This window comes from Ranitomeya variabilis, chromosome 2 (assembly GCF_051348905.1).
Source record: "Ranitomeya variabilis isolate aRanVar5 chromosome 2, aRanVar5.hap1, whole genome shotgun sequence".
Taxonomy (NCBI): domain Eukaryota; kingdom Metazoa; phylum Chordata; class Amphibia; order Anura; family Dendrobatidae; genus Ranitomeya; species Ranitomeya variabilis.
Window position 1 is genome coordinate 564,906,034 of NC_135233.1, and position 20,082 is coordinate 564,926,115.

A 20,082-nucleotide genomic window follows, 5' to 3' on the forward strand; every position below is an offset into this window, starting at 1 on the left:
CCAACAAATTTTAGGATCCATTTTATCCTGTTGCCCATGTGAAAATGAAAAAATTGAGGCTAAAAAATTTTTTTTGTGAAAAAAAAGTACTTTTTCATTTTTACGGATCAAGTTGTGAAGCACCTGGGGGATTAAAGTGCTCACTATGCATCTAGATAAGTTCCTTGGGGGGTCTAGTTTCCAAAATGGGGTCACTTGTGGGGGAGCTCCAATGTTTAGGCACACGGGGGCTCTCCAAACGCGACATGGTGTCCGCTAAAGATTGGAGCCAATTTTTCATTGAAAAAGTCAAATGGCGCTCCTTCGCTTCCGAGCCCTGCCGTGCCCACAAACAGTGGTTTACCCCCACATATGAGGTATCAACGTACTCAGGACAAATTGGACAACAACTTTTGTGGTCCAGTTTCTCCTTTTACCCTTGGGAAAATAAAAAAATTGTTGCTAAAAGATCATTTTTGTGACTAAAAAGTTAAATGTTCACTTTTTCCTTCCATGTTGCTTCTGCTGTTGTGAAACACCTGAAGGGTTAATAAACTTCTTGAATGTGGTTTTGAGCACCTTGAGGGGTGCAGTTTTTAGAATGGTGTCACTTTTGGGTATTTTCAGCCATATAGAACCCTCAAACTGACTTCAAATGTGAGGTGGTCCCTAAAAAAAATGGTTTTGTAAATTTTGTTGTAAAAATGAGAAATCACTGGTCAAATTTTAACCCTTATAACTTCCTAGCAAAAAAAAAATTTATTTCCAAAATTGTGCTGATGTAAAGTAGACATGTGGGAAACGTTATTTATTAACTATTTTGTGTCACATAACTCTCTGGTTTAACAGAATAAAAATTCAAAATGTGAAAATTGCGAAATTTTCAAAATTTTTGCCAAATTTCCGGTTTTTTCACAAATAAACTCAGAAATTATCGACCTAAATTTACCACTAACATGAAGCCCAATATGTCACGAAAAAACAATCTCAGAACCGCAAGGATCCGTTGAAGCGTTCCTGAGTTATTACCTCATAAAGGGACACTGGTCAGAATTGCAAAAAATGGCAAGGTCATTAAGGCCAAAATAGGCTGGGTCATGAAGGGGTTAAATGAAAAAAATAGAACAAAAAATCAAAAAAATTAAAATAAAAACGGTGGGGTCTGAAACAGACCCAAGTGCCTCCTACAGACACTAAGCAAGAACTGGTTCACTGAAAGCCTGCAGGAGGGTGTATAGTGCAGGGGAGGAGCTATTCTTTCTGTGTTTACTTAGTGTCCTCCTAGTGGCAGCAGCATAACACCCATGGTCCTGTGTACCCCAATGAGGCGTAGGAGAAAAGGGGGTTATCTCCTGTCTGCTGTTTTATGATCAGGAGCACACTGCTCCCCTGCCTCTTGGCTTCCTTTTCTGGGAGGGTTGGTTTTACTCCTGGTGATTGACAGTTTGGGCCAGTATCATTGCTGAGCCGCTGACCCAAACCGTGTGCTCGGCCTCTGCAGCACTGGGGGAGCGCTTATGTTGGTTGGCTTGTGCGCTTTAGATGTGCCATCTGGCCAACTTTTAGATTAGCGCTTACAAGCTCTATTAAAAGATTGTAAGCACGAGCTTACCAATTGGCTGCCGCGCTCTAGAAATGAGGTAACACTTAAGATAACAATAGACAGAGAGCAGTGACAGGACCTGGGGAAGGTGAGTAAAGTACAGTTTTGTTTTTCTTACTACTAATGGAGCTTATAGGAAAAAATTTTTTTTAAAAAGGAGGTAAAACCTTTAAAGTAAAAAAAAAATCTTATATATATATATATATACACACACACATATATTTATTTTATTATTATTATTATTGCACATATGTATTACTTACTTTAGAATTAAAAAAAAAAATCTATTTCATGAAAACCCTTTTTTTCCTCTGTATTTCATGCTTAATTCCTGTGTTCTAATAACATTCTATTACATATGAATTACCTTATTTTTAATAGGGGATCTACTCTTAATATGTGGTGGAACAATATATTCAGGAATTCTTCTGGATCTGTTGAGAAAAAAAACAAAAAAAACATAATATTAGTCAGTAACCTGTTTCATTGTACAGCAGATGCGGTTATACTTCACAATCAGCAGATGGCGCCAACTCACACCAAATGAAGCCTGGATTTCACTGACAAGCTACAAAATGTGTGAAAATATATGTAAATTTATCTCTATATATATTTTGCATATATACGCATGCACAGTGTCATGAGAAAGTCTAAGTGCAAAAAAAAATCCAGTACTTAAGCCTTAATATTGGGTATACAAACTTAGATGAAATGACGAATTAACTACATAATGTCATTATTTACCAAATCTAGGCCAAAATGCAGGAGCAGTGTGTGAAAAATTAAGTACACCCTTACTGCTTCACTCCCCATAGGAATCAAGATAGTAAGCAGCAACCCAGTGCGGCTAATCAAATGACCTACATTAACTGTTCTTCAGCAAGTGTCACCTTCTCTATAGAAAAAAAGGTTTGCTGGGCTGGAGCATTCAGTTCTGTGTTACATCAGAAAAGAACTTGGAGAAACAATTGTTGGGGAAGGATTAGAAAACTATTTCCAAACACTTTGCAGTCCATCATTCTACAGTGAGCAAACTTATCCACAAGTGGAAAACATTCAAGACAGTGGACATCCAAGCAAACTCACCCAAAGTCAGGCTTGTGCAATGTTCAGAAAAAAAAAATCTAAAGAGCTAATGCTCAGACTCTAAAGGACTATTAAAGATTCAAGTTCATGGCAAGGTGTTGCCTGGAGAAAGTCTCTTCTTTCTAAAAAGAACATGGCAGCACGGCTAAATTTTGACAAGTTGCATCTGAACAAACAACAAGACTTGTGGAACACTGAGCTTTGGACAGACGAGGCCAAGGTGGAGATATTTGGCCATGATGTCCTATTTAGTGAAAGCAAATAGAGACCAGCTGACAAGCCTGGTGGTGGAGGGGTGAGGAGCAGTGGAGACTTTTTTTTTCTAATTGTCACAGACAGCGCTGCAGCCAATCAGTGAGCTCAGTGGCTCGTGTCGTCAATTTGAGTAAAGACGCTGTGCTCAGTCACTGGCTGATATGTTCCTCTGACAACACTCCTGGGCATAAAACACCAGAATTAATGAAAATGAGTACAATACAAACCTTTTTCTTCCGATGTAAAACCTGAAGCGGCTTCTACTTTCTCTAGAATTTTCCTTAATTTCATTATTTTTGTCGCACAAACATATCCATATCTGGAAGGCAGAACAAAAAGAAAGAAAAGATTGTGGCTTGTCTTCACATTTTATTACTTCATAACCTTTTTTTCCTAGTGCAGTGTAACATAGTAAACTATGCTATTCCATAGAGAAGGATACAGTAAAGGTAGACACTGCGCAGCTGGCTGCTATCACAAGGCATGAAGGTGTATTACAGTTGTGGCCAAAAGTATTGACACCCCTGCAATTCTGTCAGATAATACTCAGTTTCTTCCTGAAAATGATTGCAATCACAAATTCTTTGGTATTATCTTCATTTAATTTGTCTTAAATGAAAAAACACAAAAGAGAATGAAGCAAAAAGCAAAACATTGATTATTTCACACAAAACTCCAAAAATGGGCCAGACAAAAGTATTGGCACCCTCAGCCTAATACTTGGTTGCACAACCTTTAGCCAAAATAACTGCAACCAACCGCTTCCGGTAACCATCAATGAGTTTCTTACAATGCTCTGCTGGAATTTTAGACCATTCTTCTTTGGCAAACTGCTCCAGGTCCCTGATATTTGAAGGTGCCTTCTCCAAACTGCCATTTTTAGATCTCTCCACAGGTGTTATATGGGATTCAGGTCTGGACTCATTGCTGGCCACCTTAGAAGTCTCCAGTGCTTTCTCTCAAACCATTTTCTAGTGCTTTTTGAAGTGTGTTTTGGGTCATTGTCCTGCTGGAAGACCCATGACCTCTGAGGGAGACCCAGCTTTCTCACACTGGGCCCTACATTATGCTGCAAAATTTGTTGGTAGTCTTCAGACTTCATAATGCCATGCACACGGTCAAGCAGTCCAGTGCCAGAGGCAGCAAAGCAACCCCAAAACATCAGGGAACCTCCGCCATGTTTGACTGTAGGCACCGTGTTCTTTTCTTTGAATGCCTCTTTTTTTCTCCTGTAAACTCTATGTTGATGCCTTTGCCCCAAAAGCTCTACTTTTGTACATCTGACCAGAGAACATTCTTCCAAAACGTTTTAGGCTTTTTCAGGTAAGTTTTGGCAAACTCCAGCCTGGCTTTTTTATGTCTCGGGGTAAGAAGTGGGGTCTTCCTGGGTCTCCTACCATACAGTCCCTTTTCATTCAGACACCGACGGATAGTACGGGTTGACACTGTTATACCGTCGGACTGCAGGGCAGCTTGAACTTGTTTGGATGTTAGTCGAGGTTCTTTATCCAACATCCGCACAATCTTGCGTTGAAATCTCTTGTCAATTTTTCTTTTCCGTCCACATCTAGGGAGGTTAGCCACAGTGCCATGGGCTTTAAACTTCTTCATGACACTGAGCACGGTAGACACAGGAACATTCAGGTCTTTGGAGATGGACTTGTAGCCTTGAGATTGTTCATGCTTCCTCACAATTTGGTTTCTCAAGTCCTCAGACAGTTCTTTGGTCTTCTTTCTATTCTCCATGCTCAATGTGGTACACACAAGGACACAGGACAGAGGTTAAGTCAACTTTAATCCATGTGAACTGGCTGCAAGTGTGATTTAGTTATTGCCAACACCTGTTAGGTGCCACAGGTAAGTTACAGGTGCTGTTAATTACACAAATTAGAGAAGCATCACATGATTTTTCGAACAGTGCCAATACTTTTGTCCACCCCCTTTTTATGTTTGGTGTGGAATTATATCCAATTTGGCTTTAGGACAATTCTTTTTGTGTTTTTTTATTTAAAACAAATTAAATGAAGATAATAATAACAAAGAATTTGTGTTTGCAATCATTTTCAGGAAGAAACTGAGTATTATCTGACAGAATTGCAGAGGTGTCAATACTTTTGGCCACAACTGTAGGTCTACCTTTATTATGCAATGTTTACAGTTGGCCGGAGCGAACAACAGATCGGTTGGGGTGCAGAGGGTCGGACACTCGGCTATCGCCAATCTGAAGGATTGGTCATCAATACATGACCAGAGAACCCCTTTAAATCTCCCATTTCTGCTGACCTTGTCCAAGTCTACATAGTAAAGTCAAGAAATGAGCTGTATGAAAACTCCAAAGTTCTCTAAAAGCCTAACAGATGTTATCATTTTTTTAGTACATGTCACATAAAAAAATATATCATTTATAATATTTATCCCTGTTTAGGACCTGTCTTGCATTACACATAAAACCCATTGATGTGAGTGATTGCTGTTTAATTATTTTGCCCTGCGGTTGTGGTGGTGTCTCTGCAGTGAACTGCCAGGTTTCCTCACAGGTTCAGAGCCTTGGAGATCTCATGGGGACACTCTTTAAGTCCTCTGATTGTCTGCACATAGAGGCATAAGGGTGTTTTGAAAGCTAAATCCTTTGACACCTTTCTATATTCTATCTGTTGCTGCACTTCCGAGTAATTAGTGTTTTAATGCACTTTCAAATCAGTGCTCTGGGTGTAAATAAGCACTTCCTGAGCCTGTGCCTCCCAAGGTAGATTTCCCACCCTGTACCAGTCTCTTTAGGTTGACTGATAGCTCACGGTTTGATTTCTTTGCCTCGCGCTACAGACAGCTATTAATATAGCTGAAGAAGGAAACAAGCTAGGTAGTCAGTGGCACAGGAAGTGTTCTGTCACGCCCAGAGCTCTTAACAATTCAGTTGCATATGAATGAAACTGCTGATTTCTCAGGAATGCAGCAACAGATAGAAGATGTCAAGGTGTTGATGGATTTACATTGCAAAGACCTGCAGGCATAAGTATCCAGTACATTTTTATATGGGCAGTTTGTGGGTCTTTAAACCTTAATATTAGCGTGATCAACCAGCAATAACGGGACGGGAACAGATCAGTGACAGGTAAGAGGGCAGCCCCATCAGAGCCCGGCACTGGCATCTTCCTTACACGCGCAGCTTTGATATCACTAATAATAATTCTTCGCAGACTCCTTGGTGGAGGATTACGGCTCCCATCCACAAGTGCTATTTCCGTACTGTAATTAAAGCTTCGGATTAGTTTCTTACAATCCCCCAATCATTCGGGATTCTTCTTAGTTAATTATAAGTACAAGGTGAACGGAGAAAGCGACACCATCGCACATAAGGCCGGCTACACGGCATCCTCAGACTTGGCCGGTGGCATCGGGGGGCAGGAAAGGTTTGAGAACATAGCATTCATCTGAAATGGGTCCATCATTACAGGTCTACATGACCCCACTGTAACAAGAGAGGGCTAATAACAGAATGATCGGGCAGATCATATGGCGCGGACCCTATAAAGCCCGCATGCCCAGACAAGTCCACAATGGTGAGGGGACATTTCTGGTTACTGATACTGGGACATTATTCTATTTCTGTATAGACATGTCTGTGATGCCGGCGAGACTCCTCCTGGCATTATAGAAGGCACCTGCTCTACAGTAGGGGCAGCACTCCAGCTCTTGTGAAACTACAACTCTCAGCATGCTGCACGTTGCCTCCTACCTGGTCATCAAAAATAAAGTATTCCCCGATTCCAAGCGCAGTTTGAATTAAAGGTATATTCCCATCTCCAAGATCCTATCCTAAGGTTTATTAGGTGTAATGAGAATAATATTAGCAAATACCACCAATTATACATGTAGTATAGTTCTTCTGATTAGCTATGTCGCATTCCCCATGTGCATGCATTGCCATACCTTAGGTATCCATGGTTACGACCACTAACAACTAGCTAGCTGTCAATAGGTGTGTGGCCGTAACCATAGATACCTAAGCTACTGCAATGCCCTACATATGGGGAATGTGACCTAGCAAATCAGAAGAACTATACTACATTAATTGGAGGTATTTGCTAATATTACTATTACACCTACTACGTATTGGGATAGGATCTTGGAGATGGGAACACCCCTTGAAATCTTCATTTTTCAAATCTACTACTATTACATAGTTACATAGTTACATAGTTATTAAGGTTGAAGGAAGACTGTAAGTCCATCTAGTTCAACCCATAGCCTAACCTAACATGCCCTAACATGTTGTTCCAGGGGAAGGCAAAAAAAACCCATGTGGCAAAGAGTAAGCTCCACATTGGGGAAAAAAATTCCTTCCCGACTCCACATGCGGCAATCAGACTAGTTCCCTGGATCAACGCCCTATCAAGGAATCTAGTGTATATACCCTGTAACATTATACTTTTCCAGAAAGGTATCCAGTCCCCTCTTAAATTTAATTAATGAATCACTCATTACAACATCATACGGCAGAGAGTTCCATAGTCTCACTGCTCTTACAGTAAAGAATCCGCGTCTGTTATTATGCTTAAACCTTCTTTCCTCCAGACGTAGAGGATGCCCCCTTGTCCCTGTCTAAGGTCTATGATTAAAAAGATCATCAGAAAGGTCTTTGTACTGTCCCCTCATATATTTATACATTAACATAAGATCACCCCTTAGTCTTCGTTTTTCCAAACTAAATAGCCCCAAGTGTAATAACCTATCTTGGTATTGCAGACCCCCCAGTCCTCTAATAACCTTGGTCGCTCTTCTCTGCACCCGCTCCAGTTCAGCTATGTCTTTCTTATACACCGGAGACCAGAACTGTGCACAGTATTCTAAGTGTGGTCGAACTAGTGACTTGTATAGAGGTAAAATTATGTTCTCCTCATGAGCATCTATGCCTCTTTTAATACATCCCATTATTTTATTTGCCTTTGTAGCAGCTGCCTGACACTGGCCACTGAATATGAGTTTGTCATACACCCAGGTCTTTTTCATTGACGGTTTTGCCCAGAGTTTTAGAATTAAGCACATAGTTATACATCTTATTACTTCTACCCAAGTGCATGACCTTACATTTATCCCCATTAAAGCTCATTTGCCATTTATCAGCCCAAGCTTCTAGTTTACATAAATCATCCTGTAATATAAAATTGTCCTCCCCTGTATTGATTACCCTGCAGAGTTTAGTGTCATCTGCAAATATTGAAATTCTACTCTGAATGCCCCCTACAAGGTCATTAATAAATATGTTAAAAAGAAGAGGGCCCAATACTGACCCCTGTGGTACCCCACTGCTAACCGTGACCCAGTCCGAGTGTGCTCCATTAATAACCACCCTTTGTTTCCTATCCCTGAGCCAGCTCTCAACCCACTTACACATATTTTCCCCTATCCCCATTACTCTCATTTTATGTAACAACCATTTGTGTGGCACCGTATCAAAAGCTTTGGAAAAGTCCATATATACTACGTCCACTGGGCTCCCTTGGTCCAGTCCGGAACTTACCTCTTCATAGAAGCTGATCAAATTAGTCTGACATGAACGGTCCCTAGTAAACCCGTGCTGATACTGGGTCATGAGGTTATTCCTCTTCAGATACTCCAGCATAGCATCCCTTAGAATGCCCTCCAGGATTTTACCCACAGTAGAGGTTAAGCTTACTGGCCTATAATTACCGAGTTCAGTTTTTGCCCCTTTTTTGAATATTGGCACCACATTTGCTATACGCCAGCCCTGTGGTACAGACCCTGTTATTATGGAGTCTTTAAAGATTAAAAATAATGGTCTATCAATGACTGTACTTAGTTCCTGCAGTACTCGGGGGGTGTATCCCATCCGGGCCTGGAGATTTGTCAATTTTAGTTATTTTTAGACGCCGCCGTACTTCCTGCTGGGTTAAGCAGGTGACATTTAATGGGGAATTTTTATCACTAGTCATTTTGTCTGCCATGGGATTTTCTTTTGTAAATACTGATGAAAAAAAGTCATTTAGCATATTGGCTTTTTCCTCATCCTCATCCACCATTTCCCCCAGACTATTTTTAAGGGGGCCAACACTGTCATTTTTTAGTTTCTTACTATTTATATAGTTAAAGAATATTTTGGGATTATTTTTACTCTCTCTGGCAATGAGTCTCTCTGTCTCAATCTTTGCTGCCTTGATTTGCTTTTTACAGAATGTATTTAATTTTCTGTATTTATTTAATGCCTCCTCACTACCTACTTCCTTTAATTCTCTAAATGCTTTCTTTTTGTCCCTTATTGCGCCCCTTACAGCTTTATTTAGCCATATTGGTTTCCTCCTATTTCTAGTATGTTTATTCCCATACGGTATATACTTGTGCACAGGTCCTATCCAGGATGCTAATAAACGTCTCCCATTTTGTGTATTTTTGTGTCTCAGGATATCGTCCCAGTTAATTGCACCAAGATCCTCTCTCATCCGTTGGAAATTTGCCCTCCTGAAGTTTAGTGTCCTTGTCACCCCCCTACTACCCATCTTATTAAAGGTTACATGAAAACTTATTATTTTGTGATCACTATTCCCCAAGTGACCCCCAACCCTTATATTTGATATGCGGTCTGGCCTGTTGGTTAATATTAGGTCTAGCAGTGCCCCCCTCCTTGTTGGGTCCTGAACCAGTTGTGAAAGGTAATTGTCTCTCATAGTTGTCAAAAACCGATTACCTTTGCTGGAACTGCAGGTTTCTGTTCCCCAATCTATTTCAGGATAGTTGAAGTCCCCCATAATAATGACTTCTCCTTGAGTCGCAGCTTCATCTATTTGCTTTACGAGGATATTCTCCATTGCTTCCATTAGTTTTGGAGATTTATAACAAACCCCTATCAGTAATTTATTATTTTTTCCCCCTCCCCTTATCTCCACCCACAGAGACTCTACATTTTCATTAGATTCACCTATATTATCACGCAGGATGGGTTTTAAGGTCGATTTTACATACAGACACACCCCTCCCCCTCGCTTATCTGTACGGTCATTTCTGAAAAGGCTATAGCCCTGCAAGTTAACAGCCCAGTCATGGCTCTCATCCAGCCACGTCTCAGATATCCCCACCATGTCATAATTATGCTCCAACAACATTAGTTCTAATGTTAAGTTATTGCTATTGGTAAGGGCTTATTCACAAAAACCTTGTTTACATTGACCTACATGCGCGATCCCAAAAAAAAATGCCTATTCTGGCCCGCTAGTAGTAGTCATCCTAACATTTCCTTTTTGGGTTTCTGGCTTCTCATGCATCGCTCACACTAGCGATAAAGCAGCTCATACACACTGGACTGATGATGGCTGAAACCGCCGACAATATAATGTGCATGGGGTCCACGGACCACTGATAAACAGGGAACACGTCAATCAGGTATGTGCACACACAGCTCCCCACACACACACACACACACACACAGCTCCCGAGCCACCCCCACCACACAGCTCCCGAGCCCCCCACAATACACAGCTCCTGAGCCCCCCCACCACACACACAGCTCCCGAGCTTCCCCACAAAAACACAGCTCCTGAGCCACCCCTACCACACACACAGCTCCCGAGCTTCCCCACAAAAACACAGCTACCGTGCCACCCCCACCACACACACAGCTCCCGAGTTACCCCCCCCACACACAGCTCCTGAGCTCACCCTCCACACACAGCTCCCGAGCTTCCCCACACACACAGCTCCCGAGCTCCCCACCACACACAGCTCCCGAGCTCACCTCCCACACACAGCTCCCCATTACACACAGCTCCAGAGCCCCCCTCCACACACACAGCTCCCGAGTTCCCCCCCCACACACACACACACACACACAGCTCCCGAGCTCACCCCCCACACACACAGCTCCCGAGTTCCCCCCACACACACAGCTCCCGAGTCCCCCCCCCACACACAGCTCCCGAGTTCCCCCCACACACGAGCTCCCGAGCTCCCCCACACACAGCTCCCGAGTTCCCCCCACACACAGCTCCCGAGTTCCCCCCACACATACAGCTCCTGAACTACGCACACAGCTCCCGAGCCCCCCCACACACACAGCTCCCGAGCTCCCCCACACACAGCTCCCGAGCTCCCCCCACCACACACAGCTCCCGAGTTCCCCCCCACACCCAGCTCCCGAGTTCCCCCCCCCACACACAGCTCCCGAGTTTCCCCCACACACACAGCTCCCGAGTTTCCCCCCCACACACAGCTCCCGAGTCCCCCCCACACACACATCTCCCCCACACACACAGCTACAGAGCTCCCGAGCCACCCCCACCACACACAACTCCCGAGTTCCCCCCCCACACACCGCTACCGAGCTCCCCCCCACACATAGCTCCCTCCACACACATACAGCTCCCGAGTTCCCCACCACACACAGCTCCCCCAAGTTTCCCCCCCACACACACCGCTACCGAGCCCCCCCACAGCTCCCGAGCTCACCCCCACACACACAGCTCCCTAGTTCCCCCCACCCACACAGCTTCAGAGCTCACCCCCACACACACACAGCTCCCTAGTTCCCCCCACCCACACAGCTTCAGAGCTCACCCCCACACACACACAGCTCCCGTGTTCCCACCCCACACAGCTCCCCCTTACAAGCCCACAGCTCCAGAGCCGCCCCATACACACACTCACAGCTCTCGAACCCCCCCAGACACAGCTCCCAAGCTTCTCCCCTACACAGCTTCCCCTCTACACAGCTCCCAAGCTTCCCCCCACACAGCTCCCGAGCTTCCCCCCTACACAGCTCCCGAGCTTCCCCCCTACACAGCTCCCGAGCTTCCCCCCTACACAGCTCCCGAGCTTCCCCCCTACACAGCTCCCGAGCTCCCCCTCTACACAGTTCCCGAGCTTCCCCCCTACACAGCTCCCGAGCTCCCCCACACACACAGCTCCCGAGCTTCCCCTCTACACTGCTCCCGAGCTTCCCCTCTACACCGCTCCAGAGCTCCCCCACACACACAGCGTCCCAGTGCAGGACATGAACTCATGCCCATTGGCCCAAAGATGCCGGCACTTAACCTAGAACAGCTCTTCAGGTAACTCCATGTATTCTCACTGCATTAATCTTGTAGTTTTATGGTGATACACAAATGCTACAGCCCAAATGGATGGTGACCAGATCAGCTCTGCTACCTCTGTATCAACAGCAGCAAAATCACTTACATCCTCAAAGGGTTCACGATCTCCGTCCTCAGAAGGGCTTGTGTTTCGCTGTAATATTCGACATCCGTTTTGTCTTTCGGCCTCAGCAGGACAGAATCCAGCACAGAACTGAAGGAAAATAAGCTTTTCCGGAAAGAAAACAGACAATTACTTTCTGCTTTTAGAAGAGCAGAGCTTATACCATGAGCGCAGGAAATCCTCACCAGAATAAGGTGGAGTCGAGATAGCAGGAGTTGTAGTGGCCCTGGATACCTTTCTTTTTCCCAATCATGATTTCTAAGCCTTCCTTCTCTGTTCTGGGAGGGGTGTTCCCTTCTACAACTTCGCTCAAATAACCTCCAAAGGCTGAAAGGGAATAAAATCTGCGATTACACTGCTGAAAATCAGCTCCAATGTTCTGCAGCTTTTTAACATTCTTTGTGCTCCCAATTCTTCACCATTTTCCGCATCACGTGGATTTTTACAAGTCTCATTTAGCAGGACAGCAGCATATACTTCTGCAATAAATTGCCCACATGTGAATAGCGCCCCCTAGCTTGGCTTACTTTTACAACATATGCTAGGTTGTTCTCGTGTTCGATATTTAAGCAGCGTCAGGAAATGTACTCTGTATGACTTAAAGGGGTGCTCCGTCAGGAAATAAATAATAAAAAAAAACTAAGTATAGGAAATATCAGGATAAACTACATAACTTTACATAGAATAGGTCAGCAAGCTTTTCCTATATAATCCGAGATCAGCATGATGTACCAATCAGTGGTGGGGGCGTGGTTATACAAAGCAGGAGGACTAGGTGGCACAGGGCAGCTTGTCATGCAGTGATAACTGAGAAAACACAGATTTTTATTAAAACCACAAAACAGAGCATAGTAAGTGACACATTGCTGGAATCAGGGTCTCGGCCCCTACAACATGCTGCTCTTAATTTATATAGCAAAAATCTGCTGACAGATTCCCTTTAAGAACACCTGAGGCTTCAGATGTCTCTTTTTCAAGTTCTATCGGTGTTTTTCGCAGAATGACTGACCACAAAAAAAAAAGGAGCTATGTCCTTTCACTCCGATTTGCGATCAAAATTATCAATTGAGATGAATGGGGGGATAGTGGGTAAAACAGACAGTACTCGCGTCTCATACACGCCATCCGAGTCCAGCTGTTTGTTTGTTCTTTTCACTGGGTAATGAATAGGAGAAGTCTGGAATATTTTTATTTTTTTTTTGCATATGACAAATGCTACACTGACGGGAAGATCAAAATGAATGAAAACTGAATACATCACACGATTTTTTTCTAGCATGCAAAAAATAGAATGGAGGACTAACGTCGAGGACTTTGTACTCTCCCTTTTTCGATGGCTCACTTAATCATTCATTACCTAGAGAATTACAACGTTCTATTTGGTTGGAGACTGGCTGTAGTGACGCGAACCTGGAGTCTGGCCTGCAGCTCTTCAGCTTTACGAAAAGTGCTTTTTTGGGGGCACAGGTAAAAAATCTTGTCCCTTTGAAAGTGCCGTCTGTGCATCCTGCACATTCATCTTCCTGAAGTGATCACAGGGGAAAAAAAACAAGACAAAAACAAAATAACACATATATTACAATCCAAGTACTAGAAGCATTCGCCCTGCACTAAAAAGGGTCTGTCCGATTCCCAGAAAAGCGTTGCCCCAACTGTGCAGTCCGCAGGTATAAGCCACTCTCGAACTACAGATCGTGAGCAATGTCACAAGAAAGCATAGAAAATCTGATCCATGGCGAGACGCTGATCTCCTCTCTGATCACATCATTTCAGCCCTTTTTTATTATTGTGTGTAGCCCCTTAAGGGTGGAGATGCCCCCTACAGACCACCGGTTACAGCAGCCGTGTTCTGGGAATGAACAGTTTGCTGAAGTGATGCCTTCGTCACCGTAACACCATTACGCCATCATAGCACGCACATTCATGGCCACCGGGGGGAGCTGTACTGTGACTAATGACAGTGGTAAGTGCTAATTACACATTGGGAGCAGATTCTCCGTTATTTCAAAGCGAACCTGTTAAGCAGGAAAAACAGCAGCCATTTTGTAGTGAATCTGAAGACAGCCACAGCACTGCCATAGAATTAGGGAGAGAAAGCCGCACATACTAAAGAAAGTGTACAAATAGAGTGTATGACAGCAGTGAATAAGATTAGAGAGAAAGAGAGAAAAAGAAAGAGAAACAAAGAAAATATAAAATAAAATAATAAGACAAAAAAAGAAAAGAAAAACCCAGAGTCAAAGCTTTTTATGCCAAAATTCTGACATAAAAAGTTTTGACTAGCTGAAACGTAAAAAAAAAGAAGAGAGAGAGGAGGGAGGCACAGAGGAAGGAGGCACAGAGGAAGGAGGCACAGCGGAAGGAGGCACAGGAGGAAGGAGGCACAGGAGGAAGGAGGCACAGGAGGAAGGAGGCACAGGAGGAAGGAGGCACAGAGGAAGGAGGCACAGGAGGAAGGAGGCACAGGAGGAAGGAGGCACAGGAGGAAGGAGGCACAGGAGGAAGGAGGCACAGAGGAAGGAGGCACAGAGGAAGGAGGCACAGCGGAAGGAGGCACAGGAGGAAGGAGGCACAGGAGGAAGGAGGCACAGGAGGAAGGAGGCACAGGAGGAAGGAGGCACAGGAGGAAGGAGGCACAGGAGGAAGGAGGCACAGGAGGAAGGAGGCACAGAGGAAGGAGGCACAGAGGAAGGAGGCACAGAGGAGGAAGGCACAGAGGAGGGAGGCACAGAGGAAGGAGGCACAGAGGAAGGAGGCACAGAGGAAGGGGGCACAGAGGAAGGAGGCACAGAGAGAGACTGTAGAGTGCTATACACTTCTTTTTAGAGCAGTCTGATGCCTTGGAGTACTTCCGATTTAGAGGGAATCTATTTCTCCTGGCAGCCGCTGGCTTTCAGTCATAGAGGTGTGCATGAAGCGCTTACAGTCACTGCTCCGCACACAGTGAGTGGCGGCTGTATGACTGCCCTGGCGCTTTGACAACTCGCTCTGCAGAGATGTGCGGCAGAGCTAGCTGTAAATCAAAGTGCTGGGGCATGCTTACAGCTATCATTCACTGTGTGCGGAGCAGTGACTGTAAGCGCTTCATACAAACTCTGACTGAAAGCTGCGGCTCCCAGGAGGAATTAAGTTCATTTTCTCGGGTGGCTGCGCTTTCTGTAAGACAGCCGCACAGCATTATAGCACTGTTTACCGGCAGATTAACCCTGTATCTGCTGGTTCACAGCGTTTGGGGACAGGATAGGTTCCCTTTAAGTAATATATACAGCTTAGGAAAACCATTAAAAAAAAGATAAATATAGCAGTGACCCTTGTGACTACACATCCTCCATTGTCATCACGGGCCCTAAACACTGTTCACTTTAGGGTCCACAAAAGCTCATACCGATATATATTTTTGGAAGCATTACCAGTTCCAGTCCGGCTAACATTTCACCAACTCCCAGAGGCTGACCAATCCAGCGGATCACGCCATAAAAAGGAGGGTTCTCTTTAACTTCGGCGAGTGATCCCACCTCCAGGCCGTGCATATTGGACAGATGTGGGGGTCCGGGGGGACTGTCCTGCAGAGATGCATGGTTCATTTCTCCTATGACCGACTGCACTGACAATGAGAGCGGAGTGTGTCCCATTGTGCCGTTAGTACTGGACATCTTGGAAAGGCTGAATGGAAGAGAGTGAAATCGGTTCTCTCCAGGGGAGCAGCTGCTGGCCGATGGCTGCAAAGGGGGAGAACAGTGTCCAAATGAAGATGGAGACGTCTCCGTTAGAGATTTTGCCGAGTCTTCGACAACTAGAAATGACAGAAAAAAAAGATATATAAAAAATATGAAGCAAGTTTACTACTGTAAAAGTCAACTGAGCAGCCCCCGATCATCAGATCATGGTGCAATAAACCTTCCTGCATTGAGAGTACAGATCACTATCTAAGATGGAGAGGGGGAACTGTGCAGCTACTAAAGGTACCGTCACATTAAGCGACGCTGCAGCGATAGCGACAACGATGCTGATCGCTGCAGCGTCGCTGTTTGGTCGCTGGAGAGCTGTCACACAGACAGCTCTCCAGCGACCAACGATGCCGAGGTCCCCGGGTAACCAGGGTAAACATTGGGTTGCTAATCGCAGGGCCGCGCTTAGTAACCCGATGTTTACCCTTTGTTACCAGCGTAAAAGTAAAAAAAACAAACAGTACATACTCACCTGCGCGTCCCCTGCCGTCTGCTTCCTGACACTGACTGAGCTCCGGCCCTAACAGCACAGCGGTGACGTCACTGCTGTACTTTCACTTTCACTTTAGGGCCGGCGCTCAGTCAGTGTCAGGAAGCAGACGCTGGGGGACGCATGTGAGTATGTACTGTTTGTTTTTTTTACTTTTACGCTGATAACCAGGGTAAACATCGGGTTACTAAGCGCGGCCCTGCGCTTAGTAACCCGATGTTTACCCTGGTTACCAGTGTAAAATATCGCTGGTATCGTTGCTTTTGGTGTCAAACACAACGATACACGGCGATCGGACGACCAAATAAAGTTCTGGACTTTATTCAGCGACCAGCGACATCACAGCAGGATCCTGATCGCTGCTGCGTGTCAAACTAAACGATATCGCTAGCCAGGACGCTGCAACGTCACGGATCGCTAGCGATATCGTTTAGTGTGACGGTACCTTAACTCCAGCTCTTCCTATGACAGCAAGCAGAAGATATGTGCCCATTGTGTGATCAGGGGAGCTATAAACAGGTGATCAGGTAGATCACTATTATCTCTCTGCATCATCACCAAAGCAGCACTGTAGCAAAAAAAGTGTCTATACAGTACAACATAGGGTACTAGTAAAGAAAAGGTCGAGGTTTTTAGTTGATATGCCGTGTCTAGGTAGTCGGCCATCTGGATTCCTTCTTTTTAAACCACATTTTCCATAATGCCAGAGAATTCCAGAATGCTGTAACACAGGGCTGAAAGGTTGTGGCCGTAGGTTATATGGGAAAAACCTGGTGATTGCCCTGCAATTGCTCCTTTTAAAGGCCATCAATGACTGATTGCAGCATCTAAATAGTTAACGGCAGCAAACCGGACTCTAGCTGCCGTTAGAGGCAGATGCCGGCTGTGTAACACACTCTGACCAGCTCCATCATGGAGCATTAAGGGGTTATACAGTGAATAACAATTCCATGTGCAAAGAAACAAAATAGTGGTTTATTTATGGAAGCTGTCAGGGTGTAGTGGTGCTGGACGATGCAGCACAGTAGGGGACATTGTCGTGGCTTGCCCCCTATACTACCATATTCAGAATAGAAGCCAGTATGTAGGAGCTTATGGCACCAGCTCCCATAGTCAGGAGGAGCCGCAGCTGGGCATGCAGGAGTCGGAGCAGGGTGCGCAGGAGCCAGAGCAGGGCACGCAAGAGCCGGAGCGGGGCACGCAAGAGCCGGACACGCAAGAGCCGGAGCGGGGCACGCAAGAGCCGGAGCGGGGCACGCAAGAGCCGGAGCGGGGCACGCAAGAGCCGGAGCGGGGCACGCAAGAGCCGGAGCGGGGCACGCAAGAGCCGGAGCGGGGCACGCAAGAGCCGGAGCGGGGCACGAAAGAGCCGGAGCGGGGCACGAAAGAGCCGGAGCGGGGCACGAAAGAGCCGGAGCGGGGCACGAAAGAGCCGGAGCGGGGCACGCAGGAGTCGGAGCGGGGCACGCAGGAGTCGGAGCAGGGAGCGCAGGAGCCACGCGCTCAGGAGCCAGAGAAGGGCACGCAGGATCGAGAGCGGGGCACGCAGGAGCCAGAGCATGGCACTCAGGACCCAGAGCACGGCACGCAGGAGCCAGAGCAGGGCACGAAGGAGGCGGTGTGGGGCACGAAGGAGCCAGAGCATGGCACGCCGGTGCGGGGCACGCAGGAGCCGGAGCGGAGCACACAGGATCCAGACCAAGGCCCGCAGGATTCAGAGTACGAGACGCAGGAGTCGGAGCGGGGCACGCAGGAGTCGGAGCGGGGCACGCAGGTTTCGGAGCGGGGCACGCAGGTTTCGGAGCGGGGCACGCAGGTTTCGGAGCGGGGCACGCAGGAGTCGGAGCGGGGCACGCAGGAGTCGGAGCGGGGCACGCAGGAGCCGGTGCGGGGCACGCAGGAGTCGGAGCGGGGAGCGCAGGAGCCACGCGCTCAGGAGCCAGAGAAGGGCACGCAGGAACCAGAGCGGGGCATGCAGGATCCAGAGCGGGGCACGCAGGAGCCAGAGCACGGCACACAGGAGCCAGGTGCTCAGGAGCCAGAGCAGGGCACGCAGGAACCAGAGCGGGGCACGCAGAAGCCGGTGTGGGGCACGAAGGAGCCAGAGCACGGCACGCCGGAGCGGGGCACGCAGGATCCAGACCAAGGCCCGCAGGATTCAGAGTATGACACGCAGGAGTCGGAGCGGGGCATGCAGGAGTCGGAGCGGGGCACGCAGGATCCAGACCAAGGCCCGCAGGATTCAGAGGACGACACGCAGGAGTCGGAGCGGGGCGCGCAGAAGTGGGAGTGGGAGCGGGGCGCGCAGGAGTGGGAGTGGGAGCGGGGCGCGCAGGAGTCGGAGAGGGGCGCGCAGGAACCGGAGAGGGGCGCGCAGGAACCGGAGAGGGGCGCGCAGGAACCGGAGAGGGGCGCGCAGGAACCGGAGAGGGGCGCGCAGGAACCGGAGAGGGGCGCGCAGGAACCGGAGCGGGGCGCGCAGGAACCGGAGAGGGGCGCGCAGGAACCGGAGAGGGGCGCGCAGGAACAGGAGCGGGGCGCCCAGGAACCGGAGCGGGGCGCGCAGGAACCGGAGCGGGGCGCGCAGGAACCGGAGCGGGGCGCGCAGGAACCGGAGCGGGGCGCGCAGGAACCGGAGCGGGGCGCGCAGGAGTCGGAGCGGGGCGCGCAGGAGTCGGAGCGGGGCGCGCAGGAGTCGGAGCGGGGCACGCAGGAGTCGGAGCGGGGCGCGCAGGAGTCGGAGCGGGGCACGAAGGAGCCGGTGTGGGGCACGAAGGAGCCAGAGCACGGCACGCCGGAGCGGGGCACGCAGGAGCCGGAGCGGGGCGCGCAGGATCCAGACCAAGGCCCGCAGGATTCAGAGTACGACACGCAGGAGTCGTAGCGGGGCACGCAGGATCCAGACCAAGGCCCGCAGGATTCAGAGTACGACACGCAGGAGTCGGAGCGGGGCACTCAGGAGTCGGAGCGGGGCGCGCAGGAACCGGAGCGGGGCGCGCAGGAACCGGAGCGGGGCGCGCAGGAACCGGAGCGGGGCGCGCAGGAACCGGAGCGGGGCACGCAGGAGCCGGAGCAGAGCATGTGTCTCCAGTTTAGTAAGGTGCAGCCTGTAGCACAAACCTATACTGTGGTTGAAGAGCAAAATATGAATTTAGAAAATAGATTATTACCCTGCAAAGTCCAGCAGTACAAGAATTTATTATTCGGATGTGTGCTTCCAATGTTGCTTTTTTTATGCGTATATAAGAGGGGAACATACAAGTTATAAGAGTCCAAACTGGACAACACCTGCATTCAGTAAAGTCTGTTTTTCTTGGAAAAGAACCACTTACAAAAGCTGTGATTACAGCAACTGGAGGAAGCTGCATCTGCAAACTGGGAAGAAGCAACGACACATCCAAAATAGACCACGGTACACTTATCTCATTTAGTGCCATACAACGCAGATTTAAGGGGATGTGTCCTGGGGTAGAGGCCATACTGGATAAAAGAGCATTTAATACATGCGACGTAAAGATATACCTTCACAGTGACTGCTCTCTTGGATCCCAGAACTTCCTCCTCGTGACGATCTCTCCCGGGCTGTGGGTGCAAAAACACCAAGCACATCATCAGAGCTAGAGGAAGCTGCCACACGGCCATCTTGTAAGATAACTGACATGTCTTAATATATGGTCACAATATAGGGAAAAAAATACATATCCATATATACTGAATGTGTGGACAGAGCCTGCAAC

At 47.3% G+C, this 20,082-nt stretch overlaps 1 protein-coding gene across 2 annotated transcripts in view; it reads right to left on the minus strand.

Moving 5' to 3' along the window:
* CYLD (CYLD lysine 63 deubiquitinase) overlaps positions 1–20,082 on the minus strand; it is a 77,510-nt gene that overhangs the window by 21,066 nt on the left and 36,362 nt on the right. For both annotated transcript variants that reach the window (XM_077288214.1, XM_077288213.1), the window contains exons 8-14: positions 19,868–19,927; positions 15,538–15,920; positions 13,485–13,650; positions 12,313–12,454; positions 12,110–12,232; positions 3,151–3,242; positions 1,950–2,016 (exon numbers count right to left, since the gene is read on the minus strand). In XM_077288214.1, the coding sequence (XP_077144329.1) occupies positions 1,950–2,016; positions 3,151–3,242; positions 12,110–12,232; positions 12,313–12,454; positions 13,485–13,650; positions 15,538–15,920; positions 19,868–19,927 (1,033 nt within the window). The remainder of the gene's footprint in view (positions 1–1,949; positions 2,017–3,150; positions 3,243–12,109; positions 12,233–12,312; positions 12,455–13,484; positions 13,651–15,537; positions 15,921–19,867; positions 19,928–20,082) is intronic.